Source organism: Vigna radiata, chromosome 7 (genome assembly GCF_000741045.1).
Source record: "Vigna radiata var. radiata cultivar VC1973A chromosome 7, Vradiata_ver6, whole genome shotgun sequence".
Taxonomy (NCBI): domain Eukaryota; kingdom Viridiplantae; phylum Streptophyta; class Magnoliopsida; order Fabales; family Fabaceae; genus Vigna; species Vigna radiata.
The window spans coordinates 33,756,213-33,772,890 of record NC_028357.1 but is presented as its reverse complement, the minus strand read 5'-3'; the positions used below and the strand labels follow the sequence as shown (position 1 = coordinate 33,772,890).

The 16,678-nt window shown below is 33.5% G+C and overlaps 1 protein-coding gene across 1 annotated transcript; it reads right to left on the bottom strand.

Moving 5' to 3' along the window:
* Positions 1-7,819: 7,819 nt before the first annotated feature.
* Positions 7,820-11,479, bottom strand: LOC106768883 (heat shock 70 kDa protein, mitochondrial). Its single transcript, XM_014654256.2, has 6 exons — positions 11,273-11,479; positions 10,540-10,604; positions 10,362-10,440; positions 9,712-10,278; positions 9,003-9,623; positions 7,820-8,650 (listed from the first exon to the last, which is right to left on the bottom strand). The coding sequence occupies exons 1-6, from the start codon at positions 11,348-11,350 to the stop codon at positions 8,024-8,026; spliced, it is 2,037 nt and encodes a 678-aa protein (XP_014509742.1). The 5' UTR covers positions 11,351-11,479; the 3' UTR covers positions 7,820-8,023.
* Between the last annotated feature and the right edge of the window lie 5,199 nt (positions 11,480-16,678).

Sequence of the window (16,678 nt, the reverse complement as noted above, 5' to 3'; positions counted from 1 at the left end):
ATACGCTTGTTTGCCATATCAAAGGAAACTCCACTGCACTTTCCTTCCTCTCTCTTTAAGCAGGTAAAAATTTATTAAATATGTTAAATCTTCAACAACGTTCGTGTTTGCCACAAAAAACATTAATCTAGGACCTAACATTATATTCTGTCGTCACAATAATAGCTTTGAGGTCTGTAGAAACCAGAAAAAATGGAAGTTGCGGCGGCAGAAGCGCTGAAACCGAGCTTGCGAACAGAGTTCATCTTCCCGCAAGCAATCTGCGACGAGATTTTTTGTTTCAACGCTGCATCCTCCACCTTCGAATGGTAACATCCAACTGGATCAGCCCCGCAGTGAAGATGCTGTAACCGAATAACCTGCCATTGTAACCGGATACAACGCCTTGTAGTTCTTCTTCATCACAGCGTATCCGAATACGCATCTCGTGTAACCGGATACATTGAAAGTCTGCAGTGCAAAAATGGGTTCTTATATTTAATGGTTTAGCAAGTGAGAATTATTTGAAATGATAAGGGGCAATTTAGACAAACCATACTTCGTCCCTCCAAATCGTCGCATATATGCGAGTGACTCTACGGTGCACACATCTCGCTATTAGGTTCAAATCATCGCCCGCAAACAATTGCAAGTGAACACAATTTTCCACTTAATCCATCGCTCGCTGGCAACCTTCAACAGTGCATTACCTTGAAGTGAACACAGTCTTAAGGATGATAGCAGGTCATAGTATTATTTGCTACCTGCTCCGTCTAAAAAAAAGGTGTTCCGTATATTTATAGATATTTTTATATATATTTTTAAAATTTTAAATAATATTATTTAAAATATAATTTTTGATAAAAATAATAATTTTGATGTAAAAGTAAATTGCTCACTGTAACATTATGCAAATAAATTTGATTTTTCTAAAAAGCAATTTTAAATTAGTTGTTTCTAAATATAAAATTTTGAAAATTATATTTAAAATAAAAAATAGAAATATATGAAGTCAAATTCTAAATAATTTTTCAATGATTAATATTTCTTTTATTAATAAACTTATTTGATCACTTGAAATTTTTTTAAAAGAAATATTCAAATAAAATTCATTGAAGTTTATTAACAGGTAATCGTTATCTACATGTTGAATACCATGTTATTGGTATTTTTCTCATTAACATGGATAATTAAATAATTGTATCTATTACCTAATAATATACATTAAGGACATCCATTTAATATCATCACAAGTTTTATCTACGAATATTCACATGTACAATTTTTTCATATACTTTATAGTTACTATGAGGTTTAATAGGTTCGGAGGTCCCTATATTTGGGGGTTTGTTTCAATTGGGTCCTCTAATTTTGGAAGTGATCAATTAGGTCCCTAATTTTTTCAATTCGAATCAATAAAAGTCTTTCCGTTAAATGCAGTTAATGCCGTGAAGTTTTTGAACATGTGGCACGCTGACGCTTTCAGGTTGTACCGTTTCAAGTGCATAGGTGGATTATAAAAGAGTGAAATCTCTTTTAATTTAGGGATTTCACCTTCAAATACACCCTTTAATTTAGGGATTTCATCCTTTTATAATTCTCCTATGCACTTGAAACACTGCCATCTGAAAGTGTCAGCGTGCCACATGTTCAAAAACTTCACGGCGTTAACTGCATTTAACGGAAAGGCTTTTATTGATTCAAATTGACAAAATTAAGGACCTAATTGATCACTTCCAAAATTGGAGGACCCAATTGAAATAAACCCCCAAATATAGGGACCTTCGAACCTATTAAACCTTACTATGATGATGTTTTTTCTTTTTAATTAAAAAACCAAGGTTCAAACATCATTTTATACAAATTAGTTAAGTTCTCCTTTCATTATCACAATATCTAGTTATTTGTAATAAAACTTCTAGATGGAAACTCATCTAGAGAGCTTGATGGAGACCTATATAAGGAGCTACAACTTGAACTATGGATAGGGAGAATGGAAGAAGAAAAGGGACTTCAAAGACTTCTACTTTTATGGAAGATGGTGTTTTCAAGCTTCTTATTCCCTTCTCTTAAGCTTTGTAAATATGTACATAAGTTTTTTCTTTAGGCCTTGTATTTCGACTGATAATCGATTATTTCATTATTCCCTTCTCTTAAGCTTGTTTTTGCATTTTCTTGATAAGTAACTAAAATAATCGATTATTCTATACAGGCATTGCTATTTCCTTGTTGCATTCATGACAATAATCAATTATCATGCCCCATAATCAATTATTTTTGCCAGTTTGTAACAATATGCTAGTTTTTAGCTTTTTGAACTTCTTGAGTGGAATGTAAACTAAAATGGTTTTAGGCTTGCTTGAGCCTTCAGAAACCTTGTTTAAATGAGAAGGCTCTCATACATTGCATCTACTCTTGAAGAAGGTTCAAGAAGATCTTCAATGTATCTTTCTGATTCAATGTATTCTACTTTCAAATGGGTTAACTACTCTATCCTATAAATAGGAGTTGTCAAACCTTGTACACTCAACTTGGAATATATGAAGAGAACCTCTGCCAAAATTAACAGTCTCTTTTTCTCTAAGTTCATTAAGATAGTCACTATCTTGACTTCTCCTAACCCTTTTTCCCTTGATGGTTGGCCTAACCTCCTTCAAGATGCACTACCATATCGCTTTCCACACCTCATACCATTCATCATTATATGTTTTTTCTTCTAGAGGTCTTCTACATGGAGTCTCCTTCAAGTTGTTTGAAGAAGGTTTCAATCACTTCTTTCATTCTCTTACATTTTATTTATGACAGAAATGCATAGGAAGCTTTTTATCTAAAGGATAATCTTACTCTTTTTCTTTTAACCTTGACTCCATTGATTTAATTCTAAGATTGAGATGTTACATATCTTCAATCTTACATTTGTGAATGTGGCTTCATTGTAGCATTTGTTGTTAGAAGAACTTCACATTATGCTTGAACTTCATTTGTCTTTTACAAACATCTAGAAAATCAATTTTAAGATTTTATGGTTTCATATCTGTCTATAAAGAATTATTCAACTTTACATTTATATATTCCTCTACCACCAAGACTCTAATATTAAACACTTTATAAGTCAAGATCTATAAGAGTACCCCTTGTTAAGACAAGCTCGTCTACAACATCTTTGGTTTTGAAGTTTAACAAACAACATTAAATGAAGTAGTCTTGAGTGTAGTCTTAAATTCTCAAATAGTTAAAACGAAGGAACATAAACAAAGAACAGGACATAATAGTAAATAACAAAACATTAAGAATCTAAAAATTGTTATATGTAAAGTCTAAGAACTCAATAGCAAGAAAAATTACATAACTAATGTCATTAGGAAGAAAAGAAAGGTTGTCAAAGGGAAAAGGAAAAAATCAACTAGTACCTTAATACATTCAATAGATCAACAAAAGAAGGCCAACAAATTGTGAGTCTTCTAAGAATCACAACACAAATGGGAAAACAAGACTACTAGGAATAAAGGATTTTGTAAGGAGCATCTTTAAAAAACTTTCTAGGAAATACATCAATAAGTAAACATCACTAAACAATGATATAACAAACTCTAGGCATAGCTGAAAAAATAAAAGGATTGAAAAGATATGTTTAGAAGAACATCTCAAAATTCAAAAACTTATATCTTGCTAAACGCATGTGGTAAACAAGACACACCACTAAACACGTCAATAGGAGTCTTATAGTGTTGAACGATAGTAAACCCTCAATATGCTTTAGTTGTTAAAAGTGTTAGACGATGCCCTTAGAAAGCACGCTGAAAAGTTTCAAATGATGTGTTGGAAAACATCGTGCTAAACACGTTTGTTAGAAAACCTAAATTGTATACACGGGCTAGATGAACTCTCATCATAAAATGATGAGTTTGGTAAACACATCAAAAGGACAAATCTTGCTCCAAAACACGTGATAAAAGAAATCCCATTGAATGCACTATTGAAAACAACAAGTAACACACTAGTTAGGAAAAATCTCTTATAGGCTAAACAATACCATATGCCAAACATACTTTCATTCAACAATGAAACTCTCATTAAATATTTGATATCCTCAATAGAAAACTCAAACAATCAAATCCTGTATAAACGGTAGAAAACATAAAAACCTTGATTGTTCTGAACAAGCATTGAATGCAATTAAATGTTCAATGTTTAAAAACAACAAGATAACAAGAAAAAGGATATATCTACTACATAGATATCTACTCTACTTTATGCAGGATATCTACTACAAGCATTCACTTATTCTATCTAACGCTAGTAAGAAATGGACGATAGAGACAAGAAGACATTTGTTGAATGCTCTGTTCATTAAGAGTCATGCCAAATGAATAGTCTAATCTACTTTTGATAAAGCTCTGGAAAACAAGTTTACTTTGACAAGACGACATCAACCTATGAATGCTACCTATGCTAAAAGCTACGAAAAGTCAAATCACAAGGACAAGCTACGTCCAACGGCTATATTATCACTAAATCTCAAGGACAGGCATCGTCTACCAACTATATTATCAAAGGTCTATAAATAGAAGATCTAAGAAGAAGGAAGAGAGAGATGATGGGGAATTAAGGAATGTAAAGAAAAATCATCCTCATGGTAGAATCAAGAACTCTCTGTAAACTATTAGAGTCAAATTCTCTTATACAAGAAAAGAGAGAAAGAGAGCTCAAGAAAAGAATCACTCTCAAAGCTTCATTGATATATAAGTTTACTGTTGTAAGAAGAAAGAAGAGAGAAAAATAGTTAATAAGTTTGTTAGATTGATTTGTATTCAACATATACCCTCTTTGTAAGAGTTATTGTCTAAGGACTTGTAATCAATCTTTTGATTGTAAATTCTGAAGAGAATTAAAACACTTTACGTTTAACTTTGAGGAGTTAAACGATAGCTAGACAGGTTATCTAGTGGAATCCAGGAGTGGGTGAAACTCAGTCAAGGTCATAGTAATAAGAGTTTCTAGGTTGACAATGACAATCAAGAGTGGGTTAAACTCAACTAGATGAATGTATCTCGAGGATACAGGTAACATCTAGGGATACTAGGAGTGGTGAAGAATACTACATAAATAGAAGTGGGTGAAACTCAAACAAGGTCATAGTAACAAGGGTTACTAGGTTGACAATGACAACCGGGAGTAGGTTAAACTCAACTGGACGAGTGTATCTGGAGGATACAGGTAACGTCTAGAGATACCAAGAGTGGTGAAGAATACTGCACAACCAAGAGTAGGTGAAACTCAAGGTCACAATAATAGGGGTTACTAGGTTGACAACGACAACCAAGAGTAGGTTAAACTTAACTAGATGAGTGTGTCTAGAGGATACGGTAATGTCTAAGGATACTAGGAGTGGTGAAGAATACTACACAACTAGGAGTAGGTTAAACTTGGTCAAGGTCACAATAACGGTGGTTACTGAGTTGACAACGACAATCAGGAGTATGTTAAACTCAACTAGACGATGTATGTTGAGGATACTGGAAACGTTTAGGGATACCAGGAGTGGTTAAAATACTCATATGTATGTCATTGAAAATCTAATGAAACCTTCTGAGATATTTTAAAGAAGAACTGGATGTAGCTCATTTGAGTGAACAAGTATAAAACGTTTGTGTGTTATGCTTCATTTTATAAACAATCATCCTATGTGGAAAGCAATTCCTCAAAACACGCTACCTCTGCTAAGATTCACTCCCTCCTAAACAGTAGCAGGATGGGCTAAAATCGAAACTATAAATGTGTTGAATATAATATCGTTTATAAAGTAAGTGTCAATTAGCTCATGAGGATCATTCATATCACAACCAATATGTTAGCCTCTAAAAGACATACAAAAATACTATTCAAGCCCATTCTAATGTTTCCCGCAACTTCACCCCTAAGAATATTCCTTTATCCACCTTCAAATCAAACTTTCCTAGGTAATTTTGGTGTTAAGAAAAAAGTAATCACATCCAAGAGGATGAATCTATGAGAAGTTGGAATTTCAATGTTTGATTAATAGTTTGTTTTGTACAACATGTGCAATGTTCACAACCTTAGCGCAAAAGTGTTTCAATAAAGTGTTTTAACAAAGAAATTGAATTGAACTTGAGATTTTCTCTCACTATGATTGATAGACCGTTTATGATATATCATTTATAACAACATGAAAAACATATGATGTTTATACTTGTTTGCCCTAATTCTGATAGTCTGTTCAATTATCCTTTAAGAAGCTCTTAAAAGATTTCACTATAATCAAAATCATATTACAATCATGTACAAAATGTCACTCTGGATAAGCACGAGTGCACAATGTCTTTATTAAGTATCTCATATTAATCTTCCTTTATTATGTTGAGATAAAATTAAATTTGTTGCACTTGATTCCACTTGATTGTCATTAGACTATCTAGTTATGTATATATGTAGAAGATTCAACTAAAGTTCACTTTATACTAATGATATGTGTACACGTATATATATAAGTATAATTAAGATAAGAATAAGAATAATTAGTTTAATGTTTTGTTTTGTTTATTTTCATCAAAACTATATCATAGGTTGTCCAGTACTTTTGTGTTGTTATGATATTAGTTCTCTTAAGTGTTAACAATTCTTTTTTCTTTCAACTACCTCATTCTATCTAGATACTCTTAGTGAAGCTAAATAGCAAGAAATTATATTATTTTCACAGTATGTTTTAAATTTTACATTTTCAAATTTAGTACCAAGATCACTTCTTGAGAGGAAAAAGCCTCTTTCTATTTATACTCTTTTTCATGATATCTCAATCACCTTAAAGAAATCAGGAAATGGGAGCATGCATGCCCATCTAAATCTAGTATAGTAATTTATTATGACTAATATGTTTTTCTTCCCTCTTAGACTTAATGTCTCAGTCCAAATAAATAAATGTGCATGAGTAGCAATAGAGTGGAAGTGGAAACAATATTTTTAGGTTTAAAGGAACTTTTGATATACTTTCCCTTCCAACAAGCTTCCAAAGAATATGAATTTTTCAAAAAAACATCATATAGTCCTCGTACAAAAATTTTCTTAGAGATTGTTTAATATGTTTAAGATTGGCGTCTTGATGTTTTTTTCTAAATCCATTTTTTATATTCTTTGAAAAGAAACATGTTAGCTTTTGCTTGCTCAAATCCACAAATGTACTTATGTAGATTGTTGTACCATTTGGCATAGAAGATAGATTGTTTGTCATCTTTAGGTCTTTTCTTATTAATTTTATTGGCAACATGTTTTCTTTTGTTTATGCATTTTATGATTTGAGTGTTCAAATATTTCACAAAAAGTTGAACTGTTTATTTTGAATTATGAGACAAGAAAAATAAAAGTATTATTTTTACCAATCTAATTATATCTCGTGAATAATAAATGATTGATATTGATAAGTTACACATTAACTCACCTTTAACCCAACTCACTTTTTTAACCTACAAATTAAGTGGAATTAACTTCAATTTTATCCACATTTAACAAACTTGATTTTTTTTCAACTTAACCAAAGTTGGTTTGCAATATCTCATTTTGACATCCTTATTGGACGGTTTTTAAGATAGCTTAGGTTGACCTTCACATTGGCTGAAAGAAGTCTAGCATTTTGAACGAGGAAAGATTCCACAATCTTTGAAGATTTCAGATGGGGATTCTAATCAACCTTGAGTTTTCAAACCCTCCAGCTGCTGTGCTACACTAAATCAAGGTACAACGAAAACGGAATAAATAAAGTGTGACGAGGGCGTTAGCAGTTTTACATGTGAATGCAAATCTCCAATCTAAGTGCAAACACTAGCAATAGAAAATCACAATAGTGAGCTAATTTTATGCAAAAAATTCGATATCGTTATTCAAGCAGCCGTGTTCGGACTCCAAAAGTGCTACAAATAAAGAGCCTTCTAGAAAAAAATGGCTTTCAACATTAGATACAAATTAAACTTGTATTCTTGCAATTATGTGATGATTAATGGGAAGAAACAAAAGCAACCATGCCTTAAATATCTCACTTCTTGACTTCTTCATACTCCGCCTCAGGAGCCTGGTCACCACCACCCTGGGAACCCCCAGTGGAGGAACCACCACTTGAACCACCTGACATGTGCTCTCCAATCTTGGAAACAGCTTTGTTCGCTGCATCAAGCTTTGCCTTAATTTCATCAGCATTCTCCCCTGCCATTGCCGTTCTCAAATCTGATACTGCATCTTCAATCTCTTTGGCCACTTCACTTGGAATCTTCTCTCTATATTCACCTAAACTCTTTTCAATGCTGTAGATGGTTGTATCTGCACTGTTTCTAATGTCAATGAGAGTCTTCCTTTCTTGGTCTTTCTGAGCATGCAACTCTGCTTCCTTGACCATCTTATCGATCTCATCTTCTGAGAGTCCTCCAGATGATCGGATGGTGATTTGCTGTTCTTTACCAGTGGATTTGTCTTTGGCAGAGACAGTAACAATCCCGTTGGCGTCAATGTCAAATGTGACTTCAATCTGAGGCATACCTCTTGGGGCTGGAGGAATGCCAACAAGCTCAAATTCTCCAAGCGATTTGTTGTCGGCAGCCATTTCTCGCTCACCTTGTAGAACTTTGATACCAACCTGAGTCTGATTGTCAGCTGCTGTTGAAAACACCTGAAAAAATAATCATATTCGTCAGAAGTAGACTCTACCTAATAGCAATAAAATCAAACGGCTAAACATCTAAAATTACTAAGTTGGGTAAAATAGGTGTAGTATTTAAGCTCTTTAATTTGCAAATCTTTATTTAAGAAAATGGCTTCAGACAACAAACGGCTAAACATCTAAAATTACTAAACTGGGTAAAATAGGTGTAGTATTTAAGCTCTTTACTTTGCAAATCTTAATTTAAGCCCTTTAATTAAGAATATAATTGCCTGATTTCAATGTTAAATACGAGAAGACTGACCAAGGGGACTGACTGGAAAGTAGAAAACAGAGGTCTAAGACAATGTTTAATGATTACCTGGCTTTTTTTCGTAGGAATTGTGGTGTTACGGTTGATCAACCTGGTAAATATACCACCCAGAGTCTCAATACCCAGAGAAAGAGGAGTCACGTCGAGGAGTAATAGCTCTTTAACATCTCCGCGTAATATACCACCTTGAATAGCAGCTCCCATGGCAACTGCTTCATCAGGATTTACTCCTTTGCTAGGACTCTTTCCAAAGATCTGTGAAACCACATCCTGGACTTTAGGCACACGGGTCATCCCTCCAACAAGAAGAACCTCATCAACATCCTTGATAGATACGTTAGCATCCTTCAAGCAGCTCTTACACGGTGCCTTTGTCCTTTCAATCAAGTGGTTTACTAAAGCCTCAAACTTGGATCTAGTCAATGTGATATTCAAATGCTTAGCACCAGAAGCATCGGCAGTGATGAAAGGAAGATTGATTTCTGTTTGAGATGTTGAAGAAAGTTCTATTTTTGCTTTCTCAGCAGCTTCCCGAAGCCTCTGCAAGGCAAGCCTATCCTTTGAAAGGTCAATACTCTCAGATTTTTTGAATTCGTTCACTAGAAAGTCCAATAAAGCATTATCAAAATCCTCTCCTCCCAAGAAGGTGTCACCGTTTGTTGCTTTCACCTGGACACAGAAAAGGCAATCAATAAGAATTTATAAAATTATTCCTAATGACAGGTTAAGAAAGGCACAGAGTAACAAGTTTTAATACCTCAAAAACACCATTAGAAATCTCTAATATGGACACATCAAAAGTTCCACCTCCAAGATCAAAAACTGCAATGAGACCCTCCTTGTTGTTCATCCCATATGAAAGTGCAGCAGCAGTGGGCTCGTTGATGATTCTCTGGACATCAAGACCAGCAATTCTGCCAGCATCTTTTGTTGCCTGCCTTTGTGCATCATTGAAGTAAGCTGGTACAGTGATTACAGCTTTTGAAACTGACTTTCCAAGATACGACTCAGCAGTTTCCTTCATCTTGGTGAGAACAAAAGCACCAATTTGGCTGGGAGAGTACTGCTGTCCATTGGCTTCAACCCAAGCATCTCCATTGGGTGCCCTAACAATCTTGAATGGTACCATCTTCATCTCCTTCTGAGTTTGAGGATCATCAAACCGCCTACCAATCATTCGCTTGGTTCCAAAAAGAGTGTTTGTAGGGTTAGTCACAGCCTGACGCTTGGCAGGTGTACCAACAAGAAGCTCCCCTTTCTGGTTAAAGGCAACCACTGATGGTGTTGTTCGAGCTCCTTCAGAATTCTCAATGACTTTAGGATTCTGAAAATGTCATAACTGTTAGCCAGCACAGACATTACCACTGCTGAAAACATGTCCAAACAAATTAAGAGAGAAAATCTTGCCTTTCCCTCCATAACAGCAACACATGAATTGGTAGTGCCCAGATCAATTCCAATGACATCATTACCAGCAGGCTTTGAACTGCGGTGAGGATGAAGTTTTACAATGAATAAATTTGAGAAAACTAGCTGTCTCTATGTATAAGTATGAAAACTAAAAAAACAGAACGGCAAACTGCACCTGAATGGTCGAGACAAACTAGCCCACCTGTGACCTACATACGATGTCTTTGTGCCACTTGTCAACTGTACACAACCATACGAAAGAAATTAAACTTACCTTCTGAATAATGTTCACCATGTGTATGATTAACACAAGTCCAACCATCATTATTCTACAAATGGCGACATAATCAACTATTGTTCATAAGTTCATGTACTGTGTAGGTCCTAAATATATAAGCAGTTCAAAATTTGTCAATTATGGCTAAAAAAAATGCAGATACAACAAAGGCACAGCATCCATCAGTAACAATGAAGTTAGTTAAACAGAAAAAGACAGAAAATCTGGCAAAATTTCGAGCCAATACATAAGGCAATAATATCAAAGTAAAATCTGCTTCTATCTTCTATAAAAATAGAATATCACGTAAGTCCGGTTCTCAAAACCTTTCCAAAACTGTTAATTTCCAAGATCTAGCAGTACGTAATACTAAAGAGTTAAATTCTTATCTTTTTAGCACACAAGCGGAATATAAGGAAGTTCGTCTGAGAGATCTTAAGAATCAATCAGTAGAAAATATATACAAGAAGAGCTATAGTTTCTAAGCAGCTAAGTGAAGAATAAAATCAGCCACAAACTGATTTGCTACATTCGTAACACAATTCAGCATACATCACAGAAAAATGAGAGGTGAAATTAATCGGGTAGAAAGAGTCAACTTAGAGATGCTAAAAAGGCAGCTGCGATGTACCGATCGAAAGGCAGAGATAGAGGAAGTGGGAACGTCTCGGCGGCGGAGAGAACGGAGCAAGGCGGTGGCGGCGGCCATGGCAAATTGGAAAGTATGAAGCAAGGGATGAGGAATTGGAGGTTAGAGAGGGGAGGGTTTGAGTTGTTTGGCTTGGATTTAAATTAGGGTTTAGGGTTTTGTGCTGACGAAAGTAATGTGGTCATAAATAACGAGAGGTGGAAATGGGGGCATCGTATACGTATATACATTTCGTGTACCTCAAGATATACAAAAGTCATTTTTTTTTTTTTATTTGGCATATGTATACATAAGTTTAGACAACTACCCAAAAACCAAAACAAAACTTTGCATGTGAATATAAATTTAGGGATTAACCCAAATCATATTTGTAATACATTTTCTCGATTTTTTATTATTTATTACAGTCTATTACTTAATATTATTTACAAAATGATGAGTACGTGTACGTTCATTTCTTAACTTAATAAATTTCAAATACTAATAGAAAACATATGTTGCTTGTATTTCTTAAATTTCGTTAAATGTGGTGAAGTTATTTTTTTAAAATTTTAATTTTAATATGAAAATACCTAGTCTGAAGAAAAAATATATTGAAATATATAAAGAAATTCTTCATAAGAGTTTAATAATAAAATTAGAATAGATTTCATTTCATTAACTTGAAAGCTTCTTATCTAAAAACTATTTATTAAAATAATTAAACTCTATTTAGAAAAATAATGTAATATAAAAATCCTTTTAATTAACTTTATATAGTATACTGCAATTCATTACATTTGTTTAATCATTGCTAATAAATTGTAAATAGTAATTTTAATCTTCATCTAGGTAATATAAACAGGTATTCGCTTATCACAATTTACTCGTGTATAAAATAAATAAATTAATAAAAATGGTTAGTTTTCAAATATAAATATATATATATATATATATATATATATATATATATATATATCATTAAAAATATTGTAATTGTTTTTTGGTGTTATGAAATCGTCAAAATTACCTTCATAATGAGTTTTTTAAGCCAATCCGATCAGTTTCTTCAAATGAGTAAGTTGTTGTTTTCCCTTTTTCATAGGTCTAATATGGTTTCTCCATTTGCATGTGGGTATTTTTCACTAGCATATGGTCTTTGAATAGGGTGGCAATGCGGGACGGACCAAACAAGCCAGCTCGTAGGCTCATAATGAAAAAATTGGGATAGGTTGGGATTTTGAGTCTACGTGAGTCTAGCTCGCATAACCCATAGCTCACACGAGCTTGCGACGGGGCAGGGCGGGCTAGCCCACTAGCCCATAAACAATTCAAAACCCTATTTTTTTCCCTCAAAACGTGTCTCACTCACTCATTCTATGTTATGCATTTCTCATTCTTCTTTCGTATTCTTCTTTCTCTCTTGCGAAACACAATACAAAACGCCTTATCCATTATCTCTTTTCATAGGTGGAAAACATCTCTCTATGGATTCAAGGATTAAATTTCTATCAACAAAAAAAATACCTTATAGTGATAATGTAAGTGATTAATTTTACTCTTTATTAGGATTAAAGGTAAATAATCATAAACTTATATGAACACTTGATTTTAAAAACAATTATCTCAAAACTTTGGAATCGCACATGTGTGATGCATGTGACTTCAACATTCTTCTGTTTTTTTATGTCTTGGAACTTGCATATATTGATCATGTTCCTTATCAATAATATCACATTATAAGACTTTATTTCGATTTATGATGGATTTTAAGAAGTAAAAAGAATGGATTTGAAAACAAAGAGAGTGGAAAGTGAGATTGTTTGGATTAAGGAAAAAAGTCTTGAAAGTGACTAATTCACATGCGAGCTCTGTTGAATGACCAATTCACATGTGAGATCAGTTGAATGGCCAATTCACATGCACATGCGAGCTCAATTGAATGGCCAACTCACATGCGAGCTCGATTGAATGACCAATTCACACACGAGCTCTATTAAATGGCCAATTCACATGTGAGCTTAGTTGAATGGCCAATTCACATGCGAGCTCGGTTCACATGCGATCTTTGCCAAATGGTCAATCTACTTGTGAAGTTTGGTCGAATGGTCAATAAACTATACAAATCGGTCAATCTATCTAAGACTTATGTTCTCAAACGACTCAATAAACATATTAAAGAGCATGATCCAACAAGGCCCACTAAGTTTTTTTTATCTTTATTTTGAAAAAAAAATCCAATTAAAATAATATTTATTTATTATATTCAATTTCAATAATTTAATATTATAGTTATTATTTATAATTTAGATTTAATAGGTTCGAAGGTCCCTATTTGTGCAGTTTTTCATCATTTAGGACTCCGTATTTTGAAGCAGTTCAATTTGGTTCTTACTTATGAAAAATTGAAACAATAATCCCTACCGTTAAAATTCTGTGGACCGTGTTAAAAATGTTGTCTGGTAAGATGACATTTCATAATCACGTGACACCTCAAAACGTCATTATTTGGACTAATTAATTTAAAAATCAATTAGTTTCCTTTTTGCACCAAATTGATTTCTTATCTCCAGCAAATTAATTAATTTGATTTTTAGTTAATTTTATTTCCAGAAACAAAACTCAAATCTCCAATTCAATTCCAAATGAACCTTATATCTCAAATAAGAAGAAATCACAGAAACCCTAAATCTCATACGCAGAAACAAAATGCAAATCTCCAATTCAATTCCAATGAACCCTATATCTCAAATCAGAAGAAATCACAGAAACCCCCAAAAATTTATGAACAACTAAAACCCTACAGAATGGGGAGGAGGATTTCGCTGTGAATCAAAACCTACAGAAAAGGAAACCAAAATCATCCACCCAAAATCGTTAGCTTGAAGTACAGAGAACCCAAAAGAAATCCCCAAACAACACCCTTGTCACAACACGAAGAGGCTCTCTCCGCGAAACGCAGAAGCTCTTGCCGCACCTCTATTGCGCTTCAGTCGCGCCTTCGTATTCGCTCCCACGAAGCCTCTCCATATGCGCGAGCCATGGATGGGGTTGTCAAGGTTGGGTGGTCAGCGAGACCAGAGAGGAGAAGAAGCTTGAAGCTTCTGATTACGGAATCAAAAGGAAATGAAGGAAGGGGACCTATTGTGCACCAAAAGAAACTTTGAGGAAAAAAAAGTTTGAGTTGCTTGAATCAAATTTACGTGTACTTGCATCAGATTTAGGATTTTAGAATTAATAATTAATAGTAATTTAAAGAAATCTTAATCAATTATAATTAAAGAATTTAATTAAGATTAATAGGAAACTCTCATCCTTAATTAATCACAATGGTTTTTTTTCTTTTTATTTAAAGTTATTGGAATTCAAGTAATTTTTTTTAAATTAAAATACGGGAACCTAAATGACAAAAAACGAGATTTCTGAATATATTAAACCTATAATTTATGATAGGATATTATTACCTATGTGATCAACTATCCATAATCATAAATATAATTAGTATTCTTTAGTCACTTAAACATTAAAGAATATTTTACAACTCAATCTTCTTTTATGAAAAAAGAAATCCAATTCCAACGATTAAAAATATTTAAACTTGAACTAAAATCTTTCTATCCATTTGAATATCTACTTTAATGATTTAAGATAAAGTAGAATCAAATTTTTATAAATAAGAAACTGGGTTAATAAAATTGATGTATAATAAATTTATAAAAATTATTTATATTTAATTTTATAATTATAATAATATAAATATCAATATTTTATATTATCTAAAAAAACATAGTATTATTATAAAACAGTTATCTAAGAAAAATGGTGGTTAAAAAATTGATTTTCTATACACAATAATATAATTGTAGTAATTGGAAAAACATACACAAGTAGAGTTGTTGGTAAATCCTCTGCCAAGTGATACCACGAAACTGATTTTGGCATCAGCATCTCAGCTCGCATGTTTCCCTATTATTTATAATTTTAATAAATTATAAAATATACAAAGTTGTCCTGTTTCTATTTAAATTTAGGATCTCAATATTTTAACACTCCAAATTTGACACTATTTTGACAACGCCACGTGTCGGCTTGTCATTGGGCATTTTTTTTTTAAAAAAACAATTCAAAAAAGTGACGTAATTTAATATGAAATGGTTTCAAATATTTGTTTCCAAGTTTGCCCTTAGCCAGATTCATGTGACATAAAAGTTCTCTTTCTTCCCTGTTTCATCAGTTGTTGAGTTTCTCCGACAGGTTCGTTATCTTCTCTTACGGTCATCCAAAATCGTTTTCGTCTTCGTTTTTGTAATCTCACTGTCGTTGGTCCTTGTGGTTGCCCTCTTGGCCTTCGTTATCGGGGTGGGTGTTGCGGTGATTTGTGTTCGTGTTGCGAAATGGCGAGTTCTTCGACCTGGGTAAGCGCGTTAATCTTTGGTTGGTTTGTGGTGTTTAGTGCTTGGTATTTGGAGTTTAGGTTTTGTGTGTTTTTTTTGATTTAGGGTTTTGAAGTTTTGGTTTTTGGAATTTGTATGCAGTTGACGGTTCGTCACTCGGTTTCCACAAAGTTCATATGTAGTGATTTTAAGGATGAACCAAGACAAAAAATGAAAGATGACAAGGCATCAGCAAAGAAGCTACTTAAGAGAAAACGCGGAGAGAGTTTTATGCAAACTCTACACCAGCAACAAAGTCTAGTTGCAGAACTTAAAAGGAGGGTTCTTTTGTTGGAGGAAGAGGTGGCATTTGAGAAAGCTAGACGAAGACGACCAGAGGATGGTGGACAGAGTGTGCCTCGTGAAGAACCGTCTATCTCCCCGAGAGTGTTCTCCCCTGGTGGTATTACTCCTCCAACGAAGACATATGTCAGGATGGGGTCGCGAAGGCGTTACAAGAGTAGAGCACTTCAGAATTCTTATGTTGGATTGCTTAGGATAAAGAATGACTGATATTTGTAAATTTTATTTTAGATATTGTAATATGCAGATTATGTAGCATGAACAAATGTTTTGTAATTTGGTTAGTTTTTTGTTGAATGTTAGAAACATGGANGTTGCCTTTATTAAGATATTTTTATTGTAAATGGTATATGATGTTTTGTTTGAATTGTTAATGAACAAACTTTAATGGATTTGAATGATGAATGAAACAATGATTTTTGACATAGGTAAGAAATGTGTATTTTGACATATGGAGAAATTGATGCAGCCAAAAAAGTTGTTGTAATCGTTTACAAGACACTAATAAACGATTACGCGAACTGATTCTGTGTTTTGGACACAAAGTTGACCACAAAGAGCCAAGTTTTTGTTCACAGAGGACCACGTGTGTACTGTCTGAGGTACAACACACTTAGAACTTATTTGATATGATTTATTGGTGTGAGAGAGATGTTCTAATGAGTGGTTTACT